General features: G+C 38.7%; 1 protein-coding gene across 1 annotated transcript; it reads left to right on the top strand.

Annotated features, from left to right (window-relative positions):
• Positions 1–10,938: 10,938 nt before the first annotated feature.
• Positions 10,939–11,400, top strand: LOC141632990 (uncharacterized). Its single transcript, XM_074445488.1, has one exon. It carries the CDS (start codon positions 10,939–10,941, stop codon positions 11,398–11,400), a length of 462 nt encoding a protein of 153 aa, XP_074301589.1.
• Positions 11,401–20,712: the final 9,312 nt, after the last annotated feature.

Here is a 20,712-nt window from a genome sequence, read left to right as displayed (position 1 = left end):
AGAAAGATAAAAATACTTCCTCTTCTCTCCTCTCTCAACCGGTTTTGGGAGATTAAAAATCAAATTATTTTGGGTCATTTTTCTACAAAATTAATATTGTCTAGTATTCATAGTATTAATTTTAATTAAGAGTGAGCTTTGGGTATAAATCCTTGGGAGAGATCCTATACTTGAGTCTTTGTTCATCCAAAAGGAAAGCTCAAGAACAAGAGAGAAGGAGATCTCTCTTGTGCCCTAAAACCGAAAATCCAATGTAAGGATGGTTGTTTCTTCTTTATTTTGTTTGTAAGTTTGCATGCATAAGATCATTTGTTAATTTTATGACAAATTAAATTAAAATATATATGAATATGTTAAGTATTTAAATCTACTTTTCCTTCAATCGGTATCAAGAGCCATGGTTGTTTGCATGCAAATCGGTTAAAAGTTTTTCCGAGTTATAAAGATTAACATATAAAACTTGTATAATTTGTGTTATTATGATACATCACGAAATTAATTTATGCATGTTATAAATTCTGGTCCTAAAATGTTTTTAGGATATTTTGGTTAATTTACGGATTTTTATTGTTCATATTATACAATAATGGCATTAAAATATGATTTTATGAGTAAAAATGTCATTTTCGGACTAAAATTAGCTATACTTCGTATTTTCCAGTGATTTTTAGATATGTTGTCACATATATTATTTTGAGATAACCTGTAAATTTTCATAATTTTTGGACTTCTTATGCTCGAAAAATGGATTTTTCATTATTAAATTCGGATTTAGGTGAAAAATTGGTTAATATGAGATAAAATTCGAATCTGGTCATAGATATTTAGTATGTTGTCACATGAAATTTTACAATATGTGTGTAAAATAATAGGCTATATTGAAGTCTTTGTGCATGATTTATGATTTTTTGAAGAAAAAATAGCATAAATAGTGACATTATTAGTGAAAAATTAATAAAACATAATCTATGACTAAGGAAAAACGTCATAAGTTGCATTTTATTATCTTTTTCAGATCTAAAATTGAAAATTTAATGAGTATATTTTTTTTTCTCATGTTTTATGATTATTTTGTTAAAAAAACCGATAAACCGCAACATTGTTTTTCCGGAAAAATTTCGAAATTTTTAACCTAAGTTTTGAATATTATGAGTGTCATGGTATTTTTCCAGAATGTTCATGAGTTTAAATTTCAAATTTTGAATTTATTTGAAATTTTGTGATTTATTTGAAGTTTATAGCTTATTTTTGTATTTTTTGGTCCATTAATGAACAATTTTAGAAATATGAGTTAATTATGATCAAATAATTAGTGAAGACTAATTTTTGAGTCCTAAGAGGTTAGGGTAATTAACTTATGCATAAATATGAATTTATGTAATTTTTGTGATTATAAAATGTTGAAATCACGCAAATCCGTAAAAACCGAGTAATATACGATATTGGCTAATTAAAGGCGATTTAGCATAATATTGGGCATGTTCATACATATTATAATGCTGAATTTTCTTTATGATTGTCATAATTTAATTTATGTAATTTTTGAATTATGTAATTTTTACTTAGTATGGCCTTAGATTTTAATTGGTATTTCCCGAAATGTATGGGAATATCGATTCGGTTGTAATTTTATTGTGATCTCGTATCACCGTTTTGTAATTTAATAGATTTATTTTATTTTAGTTATAAATGTATAATAGGAAATTATGTAATTTGCTATGTAATTTAATTTATCTCGGAGTTCCCAAGACGGATTTCTTCAAGATGGCGATACATAAAGACGGTTTTACCTCGATATGCGTGCCACAACCGAAGTTCAAGGGACCAATGGAGTTGGTTTCCGAATTTGTAATAGTTAAATAGTTTTTCTATTTTAGGAAGGCCATACTAAGATTTATTTTATGTTTGCATTTTATTTATATGTCACATGCATCGCTAAATCGCCATAACTAAAACATGCATCTTCTTTCATCGAGTTTATTGACCGTGTCAATTAGAATTATCGTAGTTCACCGCTTTAGTTCACTTAAAACATGATAGATAATAAATTGACATGACCTCTCGCTAAAACAATTAATTGAGACATAGCCTTACCAAATAGTAGAAACCATGAAAACCTATTTCGCGACGGAGTGCACTCGGCCCTTCCGGGGTACAAACCTTGTTACGTAGGGGAAGTGGGTGATAAATGTTAATCCACCGAGTTCATGTTAATGAGGGTTTCATCGGCCATACCGTGCCCAAGTTGATGTGGATTTGGATCATGGACACATTTATTCGAAATTTGGATTGAACTCAACAAACGTTTTTCGATAAGGGTTTCATCGGCCATACCGTGCCCTTGTCGGATGTGTTTTGGGTTATAGATAATTATTAGAGTAATTTTATCGACCAAGAGTTCTAAAAGTAGAATCGATTAAAACGTTAATCCACCGAGTTATATTGATAAAGGTTTCATCGGTCATACCGTGCCTAAGTCGATATGTTGGGTCTTGGAATCATTTATCTAGTTGGGTAGAGGTCACTAGAAAAATGCATAAAACTTGTTTAAATTATAAATTTTTACGAGTATTATTATTAAAACGACATTTGTTTTACTCCTTCTATTTTGTTTTGTAGACCACTTCTTTTTCTCATAAGAAATGGCAACACCAACCCCTAACGCCACGCCTCTCGCTAATTCATCATGGCTCCAATCCTTCATGGATCGATGTAAACTTGAAAAGAATGGGTCAAATTTCTCCGATTGGGATGCCCAACTCAAATTAGCCGCCCAAGGTGACGACAAGCTTCGTTACCTTACCGAGGCCTCTCCTCCCGAACCTACTACTAGGTCGACCGCCGCCACTAGGGAAGCATATGAGGCTTACCAAAAGGAGTCCGCCGCAATGAAAAATGTCTTGATATTTGCGATGGAGGCGGATCTCCAAAGGAGAGCCTTTAAAATGGGCAATGCTAATGAGATTTACTCCAAGCTTATGACAATGTTTTCACAAACTCCGCGGATCGTCCAATATGAGGCGGCCGCGACATTCTTTGATCTCGACTTCAAAGAGGGCCAAAAGGTTAGCCCTCATGTGCTCAAACTTATGGAGCTTGTCGAGACCTTGAAAATTCAAAAGGTTGAAATCCCCAAAGAACTCATTGTAGATAGGATTCTACACTCCTTGTCCAAAGTCAAAGCGTATGTTCAATTCCGGGTGAATTTTAACATGCAAGACAAGGATGTGTCTCTTGAAGAATTGCAAAAGTTACTTGTGCAAGCTGAGAGGGGCATGGGGTTAAATGTGAACCCCCCAAAGGATGTGCTTAACATAAGCACTAAGAGTAAGGGGAAGTTCAAAAAGAATGCAAGGAAGGGTAAGAAGCAAACTCCCACTTTCACCAAAGCAAGGGCTAATGATGCTAGCACTTCAAAAATCAAGAAGGGTCCTCTTGATAAATGCCATTATTGTAATGGTATGGGACATTGGAAAAGAAATTGTTCCAAATACCTTGGTGATATTAAGGCTGGAAAGATCACTCCAGTAGGTAAATGACTATCCTTTCTTTTATGTTTCTAATTCAACTATGGTATTATGATACAAAGTTGTGATAATGTATCTCCCTTTTTATTGTAAATAGGGCCTCCACCAAGCAAAGACAAAGGAAAAGAAAAGCAAGCATAAGAAACCATCAAGGAGCTAGGAATAGCTTTCATGGAGCTTCGCTTTTTTATTGTCTTATTTTAAATTATGTTTTGGATTTTTAGAACCTTAAGTTTCCGTGTTCGACATGTAAAAGTATTTTGGATAATTTGTTGTATTTTGGATAATGGTGACTTGGTTTGCAACCCAAGTCACCCGTTTTATCATTTTATCCTTTTGTTCTAAAATCCATGTTTAAATGCTTGTTCTTAGAAACATATAACTTAAAGTGATCTAATAGACAAATATAATGACGGGATTCATTATATGTCCACATGCTTAAGGCTTGTGTATGATCATTTACAAAGTAACCTTGAGTCTACGAAGTCTCTTAAAGGAATGTCAATCACCAAGTACACTTACGAAATCTAAAACTATTAGTCAATCTATGAGATAGTTCTCCTTATAACTTGAACATCATTGTTTGTGTCTCATATGCTATCTTTGAATCTCTAGTGTATTTATTCTAAAGATAGAGTGGGAGAAAAATGAGGACACAACTCACACCAAGATAAGATTGTGTAAATGAGATCTACGCAAGAGAAAATGATTTGAATAAAGGTATATCTATTTAAATAATATACCTAATAGATGAGATCTATGGTCTCTAGTAAGTTCTATTTAACTAAAGAGACCAAGTGAAGTTATCATAAGAATATGTTCTCAAGATAACTACACGAGGAGACCAAAAGAATGTTTTGGAACAAAATGACTAATGTAAAGTCTTAACAAGAGTTTTGACTAGTTTATGATAAATTTTGACCAATAGTTTCAACCTTGAGATTTATTTAAGAGCTTAAATGAATCAATGTAACATCCTAGTAATAAGCGATATTTATGACTAGAGGTTGCAAGGATTGATATACCAATATCTTCAATAGCCAAAGTTTTAAACCACGCAGATGTCATTACTTAACCTCATTATGAAAATGAATTGGTTAAACCTCCTTCTAAAAGGGATATTTTGAAGGATGTGTATTAGATATTACTCATATTTAATAAATGACATTGCCACACATCATTATGACATGAATGTGTTAGAGATTTAAAATCTCTTTCCATAAGGTTAAGATGAGACCTCTTCGAAATAGGAATTTTGAAAGGATATGATGGGAACATATATGGCTTCATCTTAATAACTTTGCAAAGCAACATACATTCCAATTTTGAAATGTTTTCGATTAAGTAATAAATTTCGAAACATGTGGAATTAAGTGGGAGTTTACAAATTATCATGTGAAGACATGGGATTTAGTGGGAGCTGTCATCCTCTGAATGTTTACAACTCATTACTCATTAGGAATGACGAGCTAATATCTTCTTTCACAAAGAAGTATTTGAGTTTTCAATTCTGGATGAATTTGGACTATGATGAATCCAATTACGACAAGAAATATTGGATTAGTATTAAGAGATACACATCATATCAACATACACATAGGTTATTCATGTAGATGAAAATGGAATTGCCATTAGCAGTCATGGTCATTCGTTGAACCTATGAACGGTTGATCTCATGATTATTAGTAACTAATGTTTCCGCCATTAGAATAATCATGCACATGTCCAATGGTGAATCATATGCATAAGAGCATGATGATTCATTGGTAAGCCATAAAAGAAACGTCATGAATTCTCGAGTAGAATCCAATGAGCGATTTCGGTGTTTGATAAAATGCTCACATGTGTCAAGAGGTTGCACATATTGTAGAAAATCCGAGCACTTGTAAGGATTTATGAGAATCCTAAGCCTTTCAAGCTTAAAGGAGAAATAAGAAGTTTTGGAAAGATACTTAGTTGAATAAGAAGTTACTCAAAACTAATCTTTCCTAACTATGCTAGGACTTGTAAGAAGTGCTAGGCTAATCATCTTGACAAATTGTTGCAAGACTCTACAAAACATGTACCTAGTGCATTGTGTGTGGATGGAGTACTTTATCACTACAAGTTATATCATTCACCACAAATTCGTTCGTTATGTGATAATCGATAAGGAAGTTCTTTCAAGATAAAGAACCGATACCAAGGTCGGGAACCTTGATGTGTACTTGGTAAGGTTCATGCTATGAGAGAGAACATGAATGTAAAGGAAAATGCAAGTATAAGAAGTTTGAACACATGGACACATGGCATGTTAAACTTCTATTGCAATCAATAAGTGTTTACACTTACGATATGCATCACAAGGTTGTAATATGGTATTGACTACCCGAGTGTGATGTCGACATTTGTCGTTTGAGTTATTATTAACTCACCTTATACATTGTTATATCCAAACGGGTTGTAGAGACAATTGAACCCCGTTAAAGTGAACGTGGATTAACATTGTATTTGCCCATAGTCACTTGTATGAGGTGACGTCTCGAAGTGACTAGAGTGTGATACGATTGATGGCAAGTTCAAGTGCCATAGAGTCATGTGAGATGGCTAGTCGATCACATAGGCGATCGTTAGGAACATTTTGTCGGGCCTTATGACCGCTTATAGAGTTCTGCAAATTTATATAGCCTGGTCGTGGCGAGAGCTGCTATAGTATTCAAATGAGTCGATTCTTTTGACTAAAGACTATTCGCCTAAGATGGCACAGTTTCAGATTAACTTTGATTTGTGTTACTACGACCTTTGTAAATGGGGTCAAATGGGCATATTTTGGGTTATGATGGCTGTGGCTAGTCAAAGGGAATGAGTGCGATAGGAATTGTCCACCCCTATTCAGGGTTATAACAATATCTGAGGGCCACTCGAGGAGTAGTTAACTGGAAATGCGTGGCCACGCCCGGAATGTATCCATGGTGGATAAATCCGGTCAATCAGTTATTCTCCAGATCGAGGAAACCACTCTCGATATGATCACTTGCAAGTACGACCTGAAAGACACCTTGCATTGAGTGGGAGATAGTAATAGGACAAGAGAATTGGTGACGCACACTTGTCGAGGACAAGTGGGAGATTGTTGGAATATGTGTCCTCCGACAATAATGCGATCACGACTGTTGATCATGATGATCACATGTTTAAGTCTCATTATAAAGAATACAATTGGGAAGTAATTTCTTTCACAATCGGTCCACACATATCGGTAATGATTGGCTGACTAGAGTTTGACATTACTGTCGTGCGACGGTGGTGATCAGTTTATCCCCTAGGTCATACCTATAGGGCAACACTCTTAATTGATCATTTAATTAATCGTATAACGTTACGAGTTAATTAAATTACTTGAAAATTGACGGACGATTTTGGAAGTAAAATTTACGTATCCCATTGGAATTTGATTAAATGAGATACGGTCTGAGTAATCGAATTGTATCTTTACTCAGATGAAATTATTGGTTAAGGAAACAATTGAAATTGAATGAATTATTATAAATACAAATTATTGTGATTTATAATTGGTAAAATATTTAGGTACAAGTAATTATGAATTACTAAGTCGATTTTTGTATATGACGTATTTTTATTAATACGTTTATTTTTAATATGTTAAAAATACATAGCAATTTTATGTGACATGTGACATGTAACATATTGACAAATTGACAAAAATAATATGGAATCCATGTTATCTAATGTGCCGAAAATTAGAGGAAGATTAAGCTAATATTATGTTGATTGTATTAGTGGAGGGCATGATGATTACCTACTAATCTAGCCATGCAACCCTATTGTGCATTGTGAAGACAAATAAGTGCATGCATTGGCTCCCCTCCCCCTCCTCTTGTCCGGTTTTTCTTCAAGGAAAAACAAGTGGTTTTTGTCTTATATTATTCATTATCATATACATAATATTTTAGTTGTTGTTGTATTATTGATTCATCAAAAATTAAGAATTTTAGAAAGATAAAAATACTTCCTCTTCTCTCCTCTCTCAACCGGTTTTGGGAGATTAAAAACCAAATTATTTTGGGTCATTTTTCTACAAAATTAATATTGTCTAGTATTCATAGTATTAATTTTAATTAAGAGTGAGCTTTGGGTATAAATCCTTGGGAGAGATCCTATACTTGGGTCTTTGTTCATCCAAAAGGAAAGCTCAAGAACAAGAGAGAAGGAGATCTCTCTTGTGCCCTAAAACCGAAAATCCAATGTAAGGATGGTTGTTTCTTCTTTATTTTTTTTGTAAGTTTGCATGCATAAGATCATTTGTTAATTTTATGACAAATTAAATTAAAACATATATGAATATGTTAAGTATTTAGATCTACTTTTCCTTCACAAACACCCGATGATTATCGGACTACAACATGCTTAGGAATCGATACGTTTAATCGACAGTTTTGTACAACTATACGTCGGAAAACTCAAAATTATTTCGAAAACAAAACATTTTAAAACTTTTCAAAAGTACCTAGAGTGTTTCATGCACGATGACAGGGTCGCAATGACACTAACGAGAGTCAAAACTGACACCGGACCAAAAACCGACTCAAAAATTCAAATCCCAACTCCAATAACGAGTCAAACCGAGTCAAACACAAAAAAAAACATTACAAAGCTTCCATGTTTAGTATACCCAGTATACTTGAATGGTCAAGTACAAATCATGTCATCCAAAACCTAAGATAGAACAAATAATGATTTCAATTGCGTGATAGTGACGAGACAGCTCGAAGACCCGCGAAATGGCTCGCGCGTCTTCGAGTAGCCCACGCGGCCACGTCGCTCAAAACGCACACAACCACTCAATATTCTATAAATACCCCTCAAATGCCACCATTTGAAGGTACGCGAGTGTCCGCCCCGTCATTTCTCCCTCAAAATTCTCGACTCGACTTCTTAAGTCACAAACCGACACGTATTTTCGACCTACCAATCGAAAATACACGCCATACACATTGTTTGGTACCGTCATCGTGCATTAAATCACTTGACCGACCATCTCGACCAACTACATACTCACCAAACTAAATAAAACACTCTTTACATTGCTAAAATGGTTTTTAACCGAGTTTTCTGACCAAACAAGTTGTTACACTTTCGTCGATTTCTCGTCTCAAGCCTAGCATGTAAGTATAAGGGTGCAAAAATCCTCTTCTTTCATGTCTTTTATCTGTTTAATGACCTTAACATGCTAAAACATACATAACATGGTCCAAAATGTGGATCGAATGAGCCAAAACCGAGTTTTGACCGAAACAGAAGGCCTTAAACACCCCTAGGTGCCTCGCGCCTCAATGAGGTGTTCTGGTCAGAACTCAAAAGTGTTTGAGTTCTTTCTTACCATTCTCAAACCGATTTTTACCATTTTAAATCATTTTTATGAAAAACTTTTTAACCATAAAATATTTTTACCCTTTTTTCCTTATACCATGACGGTTTAATCCGTGTTTTGGTGATAATACTTGGTTAATTACATTTTAAAGGTATTTTAAAACCTTTTATTTAATTTCTTTACATTTCAAAACCAACATATTAGTCATAAATGCAAAGTCATCCTTGGTTCCATATTCCATGTCGGTTTTTAACCCGAGCGCGATGATAAATATTGACTAATTACAAACAAATGAACTTAATACTAATAATTCATAATGCATTCCACAAATGGCGAAGATAGAGAAAGCTAGAGAGAGAGCACGATTTTCTCCTTTCTAGAGTTTGTTTTTGATCTTTTAGCAATGGCGAAGATAACAACAACTTCTCAATCTTCTACAACTGCAATGATGAGACTGAATGGACTAAGGTTTCAACAAAGAAGAAAGCTGATGCTAAACTCGCTCCGATTGTGGAGGATGAAATTCTTGATAGTCCTATCAAAGGTAATGCCCTAAAACTCAATTTGGATGATGTGAAAGATGAAATAGACTACTGGAATTTAGCGGTTTATGGATATGTGATGGGTGCAAACCCGCCATGGGAGGCGATGGAAGGTTATCTCCGTCGTATATGGCAGAACTATGAGATTTCCCAGGTTTCCTTCCTCCCCAATGGTTTATTTGTTGTGTGGTTTGCTAAAGAGGAGCATAAACGTCTAGTGCTAGAGCAAGGAATGTTTCTCTTTCATGGGAAACCAATTATCCTTCGTTCCTGGGAATCTCATGTGAAGATCACTAAGGTGTCAGTCAAATCTGTTCCAATTTGGGTGAAATTAGTGGGTCTTGACTTAAAGTTCTGGGGAGTTAACTGTCTTGGAAAATTGGCTTCCTTAGTGGGGAAATTTGTTAGGGTGGATGACCTTACACTGGAAAAGAACCTGATGGGATTTGCAAAGGTCTTGGTTGAGGTGGAAATTGACCAACATTTCCCAGACAAAATTTGTTTTGATGATGAGAATGGACAAGAGGTCACTGTGTTGCTTGAATATGACTGGGTTCCTATTACCTGCCAAAAATTTAAGGGTGTTGGTCATAGCACTAACATGTATAGGGGGAGAACAAGGGTGTTTAGGAAGCCTGTCACTGGACCAACTGGTCAAGCTCCTAAACAAGTATGGAGGAAGAAGCCTACTGTTGTAGTTGAACTTGACCCTAAGGACTATCCTGTTCTCAAGTCTCTTGGAAAGGGGGGTGGGACTTCTGAGGATAAAACTGATGGTCTAATAACTCCAGCAAATACACCTGCAAATATTCCTAAGGCTTCTGTATTCACACCAGCAAGGATTTTGACTAGAATGACTAGACATGTGTCTAGGATACCAGGAGGAAAGGAAGGTGATTTTGTTACTAGTATTAATGCTGAATTATCTAAATCTGCAGAAATGGTTGATAAAGGGGGGGGGGGGGAGTCCTCAACCCTCCATGATTAAGTTTGGTATGTGGAATATTAGGGGCTTGAATAGTGACACCAAGAAAAGAGATATTAAATGGTATTTGCATCAATCTGAGGTGGTCTTATTTGGGCTCCTAGAGACCAGGGTAAAACCTGGATCTCTGAATAATGTAGCAAATAATGTGTGTAATGGGTGGTCTTTTGTTACTAATCATGCTTATCATACTGGTGGAAGGATTTGGGTCCTGTGGAAAACTCACTATGTTAAGGTTGATGTAATTGAGATGGACTCTCAATTTATCTATCTTAAAGTTAGGGATAATGTTGGGGATAATATCTTCTATATTACGTTTGTGTATGGATTCAATAAATTGAGGAGAGAATGCCTTTGTGGAATGCCCTTAATAGCTGGACAATTACTGAGCCTTGGGTGGTTCTAGGACACTTCAATAATGTCTTATATGCCAATGACAGAGTTGGACAGCCTGTCAAGGATGCTAAGATGATACCTTTCCAGGATACATTGGATGAATGTGAGTTGTAGGATATGAAGACTACTGGTGCGTTTTTTACTTGGACTAATAAGCAGCCAAGTGAAACCAGAGTTTTCAGCAGAATAGATAGAGTCCTTGTTAACACTGAGTGGACTGATGTTTGGCCTGATTATTTTGCCCACTTTGCTCCTGAGGGTTCTTTTGATCACTGCCCCTGTGTTATTTATGGTGAAGTTGATATTCTACCTCGAAGGAAACCATTTAAATTCTTTAACATGTGGAGCAGGGTACCTGATTTTCAAGATATAGTGAAGCATGGCTGGACTATTAGTATTCAGGGATCTCCAATGTTTAGAGTGGTGAAAAAGTTGAAACTCCTCACGCCTGATTTAAAGAATTTGAATAGAAGCTTGTTCTCTGATGTGGAAAGAAATGCTGAGATAGCCTATTCAATACTTTTAGACTGTCAAAGGAAGCTGCAAACTAGTCCTAATGATACTGCCCTCAGGTATTGAATATCAAGCAAGGGAGAGCTACCAAATGTTGGCTCAGGCTAGAGATGACTATTTGAGACAGAAAGCTAAGTGTCAATGGGCAAAAGATGGAGATACTAATTCTGTTATGTTCCACAAAGTCATTAAAAGCAGACAAATTCAAAACATGGTGTTGAGAGTGGAGGATCACCTGGGTAGGGTTTGTACAAAGCCTGATGAAATTATCCAAGCTTTTGTTAAGTTTTATGAGCAACTTCTTGGTTCCAATGCAACTACTAATGGTTTTTACCCTCACATTGTCAAGAAGGGGCCTCAGGTAGCTCATACTGATTGGGATGCGTTATGTCAAATACCTTCTCCTGATGAGATTAAACATGTTGTCTTCTCAATACCTAATGATAAGAGCCCAGGTTCTGATGGGTATACTAGCTGCTTCTTTAAAGCTAGTTGGAGCATTATTCAACATGATATCTGCAAAGCTATTCGAGATTTCTTCACTTCTGGCCAGTTACTGAAACATGTGAACAACACCAACTTGGTTTTGCTTCCAAAAACAGAGAATCCTACATCTGTTAAGGAATTCAGGCCAATTGCCTGTTGTAATACCCTTTAAAAGGTTATCTCCAAATTACTATGCAACAGATTGGCTATTATCCTCCCTAACCTCATCAACAAGTCTCAATCTGCTTTTATCAAGGGAAGGAGTATTGTGGGAAATATTCTTATCAGCCAGGATCTGGTACGTCTTTATACTAGGAAATCTGTCTCACCTCGTTGTATGCTTAAAGTGGATCTGAGGAAGGCATATGATTCCATAGAGTGGAAATTTGTCCATCAAATGCTTCAATGTTTAAACTTTCCTCCTCCTTTTGTCACTTGGATTATGAATTGCATTACCACTACTTCTTACTCTATTGTGCTAAATGGACAATCCCATGGTTTTTTTCCTGGCAAACGTGGGCTTAGACAAGGTGATCCCTTATCTCCACTATTGTTCACTTTGTGCATGGAGTACTTAAGTAGGCTTTTACAGGAAGCTTCTAAATATAGAGGTTTCAAATACCACCTCCTTTGTAAGAGTCTCAAACTCTCTCATCTCATGTTTGCTCACGATTTGCTTTTCTTCTGTCGTGGTGATATAAGGTCTGTGGTGACTTTTATGGAAGTATTTAATTGTTTATCTGGGGCTTCTGGCTTACAAATTACCAATGAAAAGTCTGATATTATTTTAAATGGACTCACTTCTGCTGATGAAGCTGATATCCTGAGGCATACTGGTTTTAAGAAAGGTTCTTTACCTTTCAAATATCTGGTTGTTCAGATCTCTCACAAAAGATTTAGCAAGGTGGACTGTAATGGGCTTGTTGATAGAATGCTGGCAAGAATCAGAGGTTGGAATAAGAGGAAAATCTCATATTCAGGGAGATTGGTGTTGGTTAAATCTGTACTTGCTACTATCCATAACTATTGGTCTCAAATTTTCATTTTGCCTATGGGGGTCATAGACAGAATAAAAGCTTTATGTAGAAATTTCCTTTGGGAGGGTGGTGAAGGCTACTCAAAGGCTCCCTTAGTAGCTTGGTCCACTCTTTGCAAAGGGAAAGAATCTGGAGGTTTAGGCCTTATTGATACGAAGTTGTGGAATATTGCAGCTGTGGGAAAGCTTGTCTGGTGGATTGCCAAGAAAAAGGACCACTTATGGATACAATGGGTGGACAAAATCTATATGAAGAATGGCTCTTGGTTGGATTATAAGCCAACTTATGCTAGTTCATGGGCATGGAGGAAGATTTGTGAAGTGAAAGAGACTTTTAAAATGGCTCTGAATCAGGGTAAGTGGATGGATGATACTGAGGATTACTCTATTTCAGATGGTTATGACTGGTTAACTCAGCAAAATGCTATGAAGGTACCTTGGGCTAAGAGTGTTTGGAATAGATTCAACATTCCTAAGCACTCTTTCATTATGTGGTTGATTTATCAGGAAGGCTTCTAACTTTGGACAGACTTATCAAGATGGGTATCACTCATCAGGCTTTATGCTTCTTGTGTGGCATACAGGATGAAACACATTCTCATCTACTTCATGACTGCTGCTATACTAAGGCCTGTTTTGCTCGTTTATCTACTTGGCTAAACATTCAGCTCCCTGGTCAGATAACTGCTGCTATTATTCTGAAAATGAAGAAATTTACGAGTTTTGTCAGGCTTGTTGTTAGTTCTCTGGTTGCTACTGTCCATTGCAATATTTGGTATGCTAGAAACACTTGCAGGCAGGAAGGGTATGTCTTCAGTCCTGCTGCCCTCATATCAAAGGTAAAATCTGATTGCAGACTCAGACTCTTGGGTCTTGATACTGGCACACTTAACAGAGAGGATATGGATTGGTGTAAACAGCATGATTTAATGTAGGGAATTGTTGATTGTATGTTCTGGAAAGGTTTGATGTAATGGTGTAATGGTTAGTTGTGTCTGTCTCTACTCTATTTAGGGCAGAGTAGGAAAACATATAATGGTTGTAATTGGTGCATTGTGGCCTTTTTTAGGCGTGCTTATTAATATTACTTACATTTCCACCCAAAAAAAAAAAAAAATTTCATAATCATTTTTCAAAACTATTCATGTCAAGCTTGTAAAACCGAACCCGATATCGAATACTGTCAACACAATGATGATTATTCAAGGCCCGTTCATCACATTGGCATAAAAGCGGTCTAAACGACCCTTTCAAACAAAGACGGGTTTACACACCCCCTTTACAAACCGTTTTACAAACGATTTCAAATGGTCAGAAGACATTCCTTTGGATCGTCTCCTGCTCCGCGCCTAAATAGGCCAACTATTTTCTAGTTTTCAAACCAGAACAGGCCTACTTGTATCGCCTGACGGCTCGCGCCTCAATAGGCTGCCTGATGCAGGTCCTGCTTCTTTTCCAGCATTTGTCTAGGATGATCCCGACTTCGGTTAACCCGAATACAGGACAGATCAGATGGCAAGCCTACCCCTTTTAATTTGTATTTGCAAAACGCCTTTCTAAGATAAATGGATCACGTTATGCACCATGAACCTAATTCGGTAAATGGATGTTTAATTTCCGTCTTGCATGCAAATAGAATTTAAATCCAGCTTGACATCAATTACTTGATACTTGGATAAACAACCGACATAGAAAGCTCACATGTTAGGTTCAAACTTGTGGATGCGCATTCATGCATTTACCCGTTTTATCAACTTTTGCATTTAACCAAACAAGATCAATCAGTAGAGGCCGCTACCACGGACGAGATTGGGTGTCCGATTAAAGGGCTTCCTAATAAGTACCTTCACCTCTTACTCAAAAACTTTGGATAGTGGACGACCTTATCCAGGGCGTACGAGAGTCATTCTAGAGATAGGATGCTAAAGAGGGACGACTCCTTATCTTTAGTACCTATGTCAAACACCGCTTTTTGCCTTGGTTGACCTAGGTATAAAGTGGATTCGAACGGGTTCCAAGTATCCCACAAATGCTTGGTGGCAACTCCGAACATCTCTTGCATCGTTTCGAGACCCTTGCCGACACGAAACCAACTGATCTAAAACGATCCGCTCGAAAGCATTTTTATTCCACCAACCATGGTTTTCAAAAGACCGCTACCATGCCCACAGATCGACCGGGCGTCGCAGGTGGACCATGCCCACAGATTGGCGACTCCGCTGGGGAAAACTAGGACACTTGTGTCTTTGTGATCCCTAGAAGGTGAGACTCGAACGAGGTCTTGGTTGAAATGCATTAATTGATAATACGGTCATCAGTCCGGCTCCTTGTCCGAGCCCACAACCTAACCCTTTTCGACCAATTGGCTCGTCTCGTCGGCGTGAGTTTTCACATCCCCGCGTTTCAAATCCCAATTGAGTCAAGCATAACGTTGGCATTACACATTTATGTTTTGTCAAAGAGCTTTCATTTCCTTCGAGCACGAGGCTAGGGAACCCTCTTTACACATTTTGTTTGGATTGGTATCACTCTCGAAAATCGGGGTTTGATCGCATGGTGTGTAACCCACACTTTTAAGCCAAAACTCGTGTCAGCATTATGCATAATATAATGAAACTGCAAGTGCTTATGTGTTATGTGATCATAAGTCCTTCCGTGTCATTTCAAACTTTCAAAAACCCTTTTGCGCCGTTATAATGGCCATTTCAAACCTCGGTCTTTCGCGGACCATTTCACGCCTTTCTAGGTCGTCGTAATGACAATTTTCAAACTCGGTTTTCTATAACCATTTTAAAAAGCACGCCTTTTTAGGCCGTCGTAATGACGATTTTCAAACCTGGTTTTCTATAACCATTTCAAAAAGCACGCCTTTTTAGGTCGTCGTAATGACGATTTTCAAACCCAGTTTTTTATAACCATTTCAAAAAACACGCCTTTTTAGGTCGTCGTAACTACGATTTTCAAACCCGGTTTTCACCATCATTTCAAAAATCACGCCTTTTTTAGGCAGTCGTGATGACGATTTTTAAACCCGGGTTTCTATAACCATTTCAAAAAGCACGCCTTTCTAGGTCGTCGTAATGACGATTTTCAAACCCGGTTTTCTATAACCATTTCAAAAGCACGTCTTTTTAGGCCGTTGTAATGACGATTTGCAAACTTGGTTTTCATAACCATTTCAAAAAAGACCATTTTACGCCGTTATAATCACCGCGTCAACACACGGATTTTAACCCGTCTCGCGCTGACACAATGGCACTTTCAAAACCGGAAAATGGAACACACCCCTTTTTTGAGACTTTTTCAAATCCCGAGGACCATGCACCGTCCCCGAGACCTTTTCAAAGCTTTCAAAACTCGATTTTCAAAACGTACGATTTTTAATTTCAAAAGTCGTCTTTGGAAGCAGCACATTGTTTTCAGAGCCGCCTCAACTCGAACTCATACCGTCTTTCAAAAACAAACTTAAGAATACTTTTTAACTGATCAACTTTCGAAGATCCCTATTCTTCGGAAGCCGTCCATAAAACGACAAACAAATCTTTTTGAAAATCTCTATTTTCGAAAACTTCAGTCCACCATTCCAATTCCGCCTCGTGTCTATCGAGTCGAAACAAGCGTACTTATGGGTCTTTACTTAGGAGTCGTCTCACCTAGAGATTAGTTCAACGGCGTTACGCCATTACGTTGGACGCGAGTTAAAATCCGGTCAACAACGTCACATCAGAAATCGAGTCAGCACCGAGGCACCACACACGGTCACCCTCGTCTTGTCGAGTCTGAAGTGTCTTTCCATCTGTTGTAATGTCTGCGTTTAGTCATTAAACCGTGTCGGATTGGGATGTAATGTGAGACATTTTCTGCCTCAGAGCCATGGCCCAGTCTTCAGCTTCGTCCAAAAATAACGATGATAACAGAGATCCCACGACTGCTCAGCTAGCCAGCCTACTCATCACTGTAAAGGTCACCCTGGACCGTGTCGAGACCCGTATCGACACCTTGGAAAACAAGGAAACCGGAGAACACAACACTCCGCCTTTGACTGAAACCGATAAAAGGCTCAAGCTCTTGGAAGAACAAATCCTAGCCCGTGGTAACAACATCCACCTAGAGAACAATCGAAGATTCGAACCCGTTGGGGATCAACTACCCGACAACTTTACCTTGACTGATGTACCCAAGTTCAAGGGAGTGGAGGACCCACTCAACCACATTTGAGCCTTTAAGTATTACATGTCTATCAAGGGGGTCAAACAAGAACTCTTCACCCAGATCTTTCCATCATCCCTGGAACCGATTCCCTGCCAATGACACTATGCCCTTGACCCCAAGAACATTACTACTTGGGACGAAGTCGCCATCGAATTTGCTAAACTGTACGCCGACAATGTCTAAATCCAAGCCAGCACCCGCACCCTTGAGGTCGTGACTCAGAATGATAAGGAAGGTTTCATAGAATTCTTAACCCTTTGGAGGAGGTTAAGCACTCAATTGGCCACTAAGCCGAGTCAATCAACTCTGGTAGCGAAGTTTGTTTACAACCTCCGTCCGGTTTATGCTAACCTGCTGAGATATCAAAACATCAAAACTTTCCAGGACCTAGAAATCCTCGGAACCCGTATTAAAGACGACCTCCGCAAGGATGTCCTAGCCAAAACCACCGGTAGAGGCTATCAAGGATCTACATCAACTGGATCTCGCCCATACGGCCAGACAAACAAAATCGATGAGGTCAACCTCCTCGAACCAACCACAAACAAAACTGAACGTCCTCAAAGGGTATTCACAAACTTGGGAACAACCTATGCCAGTGCCCTAAAAAGACTCATGGACCAAGGGAAGCTACAGCCAATTGGGCCCACTCTTGACCCGTCTGAGGCCAAGAAAACCCGTTTATGGAATCTCTATGCCTACTGCCAATACCACCAGAGTAAAGATCATGACACAGAGGCCTGCTTTAAACTGAAGCACGCCATTCAAGATATGATCGAGAAAGGGGAATTACCTTTATCTCCACCCACTGAACCAATTAACAAGACGAACCCCTTGAGAATCCATGCCATCTCTGATGACGAGCCAACCTTGGATTGCTCACACCTCATCCTGCCAATTGATGACGAGGTGAATGCCTTGTAAAAGGACACACCGGAAGGGATATTCATGTTCAGCGCTGCAACCATGGTCCAACACGTTAAAGAGGCCATAACTAATCTCTCAGAAAGGATTACCCGACTTGAGGACGCCTACCTCCGATTAATTTTCAACCAGCTAACACCAACACCACGCCCATGGGAGGGTTCTCCAAGCACCCAAAACTCCCATTACCAGAAAGGATTGCTCCCACAACCATTCTGGCATGCACCTCACAATAACAAACCCCACAATAACCAACCCTATAAAAACGACCCCCACAAGAACTTCCCCTACAAAACTACCCGCAGTGGAACACCCCTTTGAGGTACCCTCGCGATCCCGAAATCAACGGTATCTGGAGAGGTGACGAAGAGGATATCTACATCGCTTCGGTAAAAGGCGAACAAGTAAAATATATCGGTCATCTTACCCGGTCCAGATGCCCCTATCAAAACCCGAACAATACAATAGTCGTTCCAGCAACGAATGACCAAATCGTCCCAAACATGGACACTAAACCCAAGGTTCCCGAAAACTCGGTCCTTAAACTGCTGCAAAAGGCGAAAGCCGAAATTTCAATTTGGCAACTGATTGCTGCGTCCTTCGAACATCGGCAGGCTTTACTGCAAGCCTTGGGAAAGTTGACGGTTCCCTCTACCTCCTCTTCTGAAAAAATGGTAGCACACATGACAAGGGATGTCCCCGACCTAAGCAACCTTGACATCTTCTCTGACGAAGATATCCCTCCATTCGGAGCCAACCATAACTTGGCCCAATAAATCACTGTACAATGCCTAAAAAAGAACGTGCCTATGGATCTAGTGGATGACGGATCCGCGGTCAATGTCATTCCCCTAAAGACGGCTCACAAACCGGGTATCAAAGAAGCTGACTTGGTCCCGACTAATGAAGGAGTATGCGCCTATGACGGCACCTATCGTAAGGTTGAAGGGCTTATCACCTTGACCGTTACAACTAGACCTTTGGAAAGACAAGCCAGTTTTCAGGTGATCGACATCGACGCCTCTTTCAACATGCTTCTGGGACACCCCCGGATTCACGCCGCCAAGGCCGTCACCTCAATACTCCATCAGAAAATTAGGGTCCATTTCGACGGGAAAACAATCACAATTCCCGCCACCCCAATCAAGGCTATCATGAAGAAGGGAATAGCCTCTTAAGTTATTGAAGAGAACGACAGCAAATTGTGGGGATTCCTAGCTGTGAATGCCCTAACCGATGAATCAACATCCTTTGATTGTGACCCATTCTCGAACCTCACAGTCAATCGCATTTTGATGCGCCAGGGTTATTTCCCGGGCCTGCCTCTCAATCCACTGAAGAGCACCTTGTCTCCCTTAAAACAAGCCAAGGTCCCCAACATCCCCTTTGGGCTAGGCTATGAGCCAACCGATGAAGACATCTAGGAAATGAAACTCCTAATACGGAAGCGCAAAAAGCACGGAGTCATCCTCCGTCCCCATCATTGAATTCTCAATGGATACTTCGTCCTCGAGGGAGAATCCGAGCTCTACAACGGCTTTCCCGAGCCAATCTACGACTCCGTAGCTAAGGTCAAACACCTGGGCGTAGTGGTATTTCAAGACTGCTACTTTATCCCCGACAACACCAAAGCTGCATCGACCAAGTCTGAGTCAATTCCATGCCTGGACGGACAAGCCGTCAGTATCCTCTTCGGAGAAGACAATATCAAGCACCTTGGCTATAGAGACATCATCAACATTGCTCTAAAGGATGCCCAGTTCGATCCCACCGCCTTAATCTCTGATACTGACCCAGAGAAAACTACATAAGGCTGGACGAAAAATGTCAAGTGGACCGATCGTCAAGGCCGCATTCTCAAGATCACAACTGGAGAAGTGTTGGGGTTGGTGTCCTTAACAGTTAGTGCAAGGACTTATAAACCTCTAAAAGGATCAAAGGGCATACCTTTGGTATTATTATCAGTTGATCCACGTTTATCAATAACGGTTGGCTTGCTAGATAAGTTTGACGTTATTGTCATACAGATGGCGGTGATCAACTGGTCCCTAAAAGTCACACCTATAGGATACGTTCGAGAGATGATGTGGTATGAAAAATACAAATCATGTAGATGCCAAATTTGACTAACCAGTTAGTCCGAGTTATTTGACTAGTAATTAGTCAAAATATGATGTTGAGATAATATATTTAATACGGATTAAATATTATGGGCTAAGGCGAATTAACCAGTTAATTCGTAAAATTAAATATAAGCGTTTTATATTTAATTAATGTATATTGAATAAATTATACAATATCGTCTTTGTCGGACATGTATTAATAATTCAACTAATCCGTCTTATTAGTTGATGTTTTAATAGCCGATAACCGATGACGATTTATAAAAACCGCGTCATATACATTTAGCTATTTTCGAGCCAGTCCACGAGGTAAAATTAAGAGGAAGTGGAAGCCCACTTCCCCATGCTAACCCTCGGTCCGGCCGAACTCCGAACAAAAGGAGAGACTCCTCTCCTTTTGACCTAGACAATTCATTTTACAGAAAACTAGGGTTTTGGAGACATTTTCTCTCTGAAACCTAGATCTCACATCTCGAAAACCTCACAACAAGTTCTCCCAATATTGCAAGGCAATCGGAGAACACCATCTAGCACAAGGGCATATCTCGGACAAGTCTTGGGTGCAACAATTAGGAGGGAATCTCGTTTGATTTCTGT

Source organism: Silene latifolia, chromosome Y (assembly GCF_048544455.1).
Source record: "Silene latifolia isolate original U9 population chromosome Y, ASM4854445v1, whole genome shotgun sequence".
In the NCBI taxonomy this organism is placed as follows: Eukaryota; Viridiplantae; Streptophyta; class Magnoliopsida; order Caryophyllales; family Caryophyllaceae; genus Silene; species Silene latifolia.
Note: the sequence above shows the minus strand (reverse complement) of the source record. Positions and strands in the feature narration are given on the sequence as shown.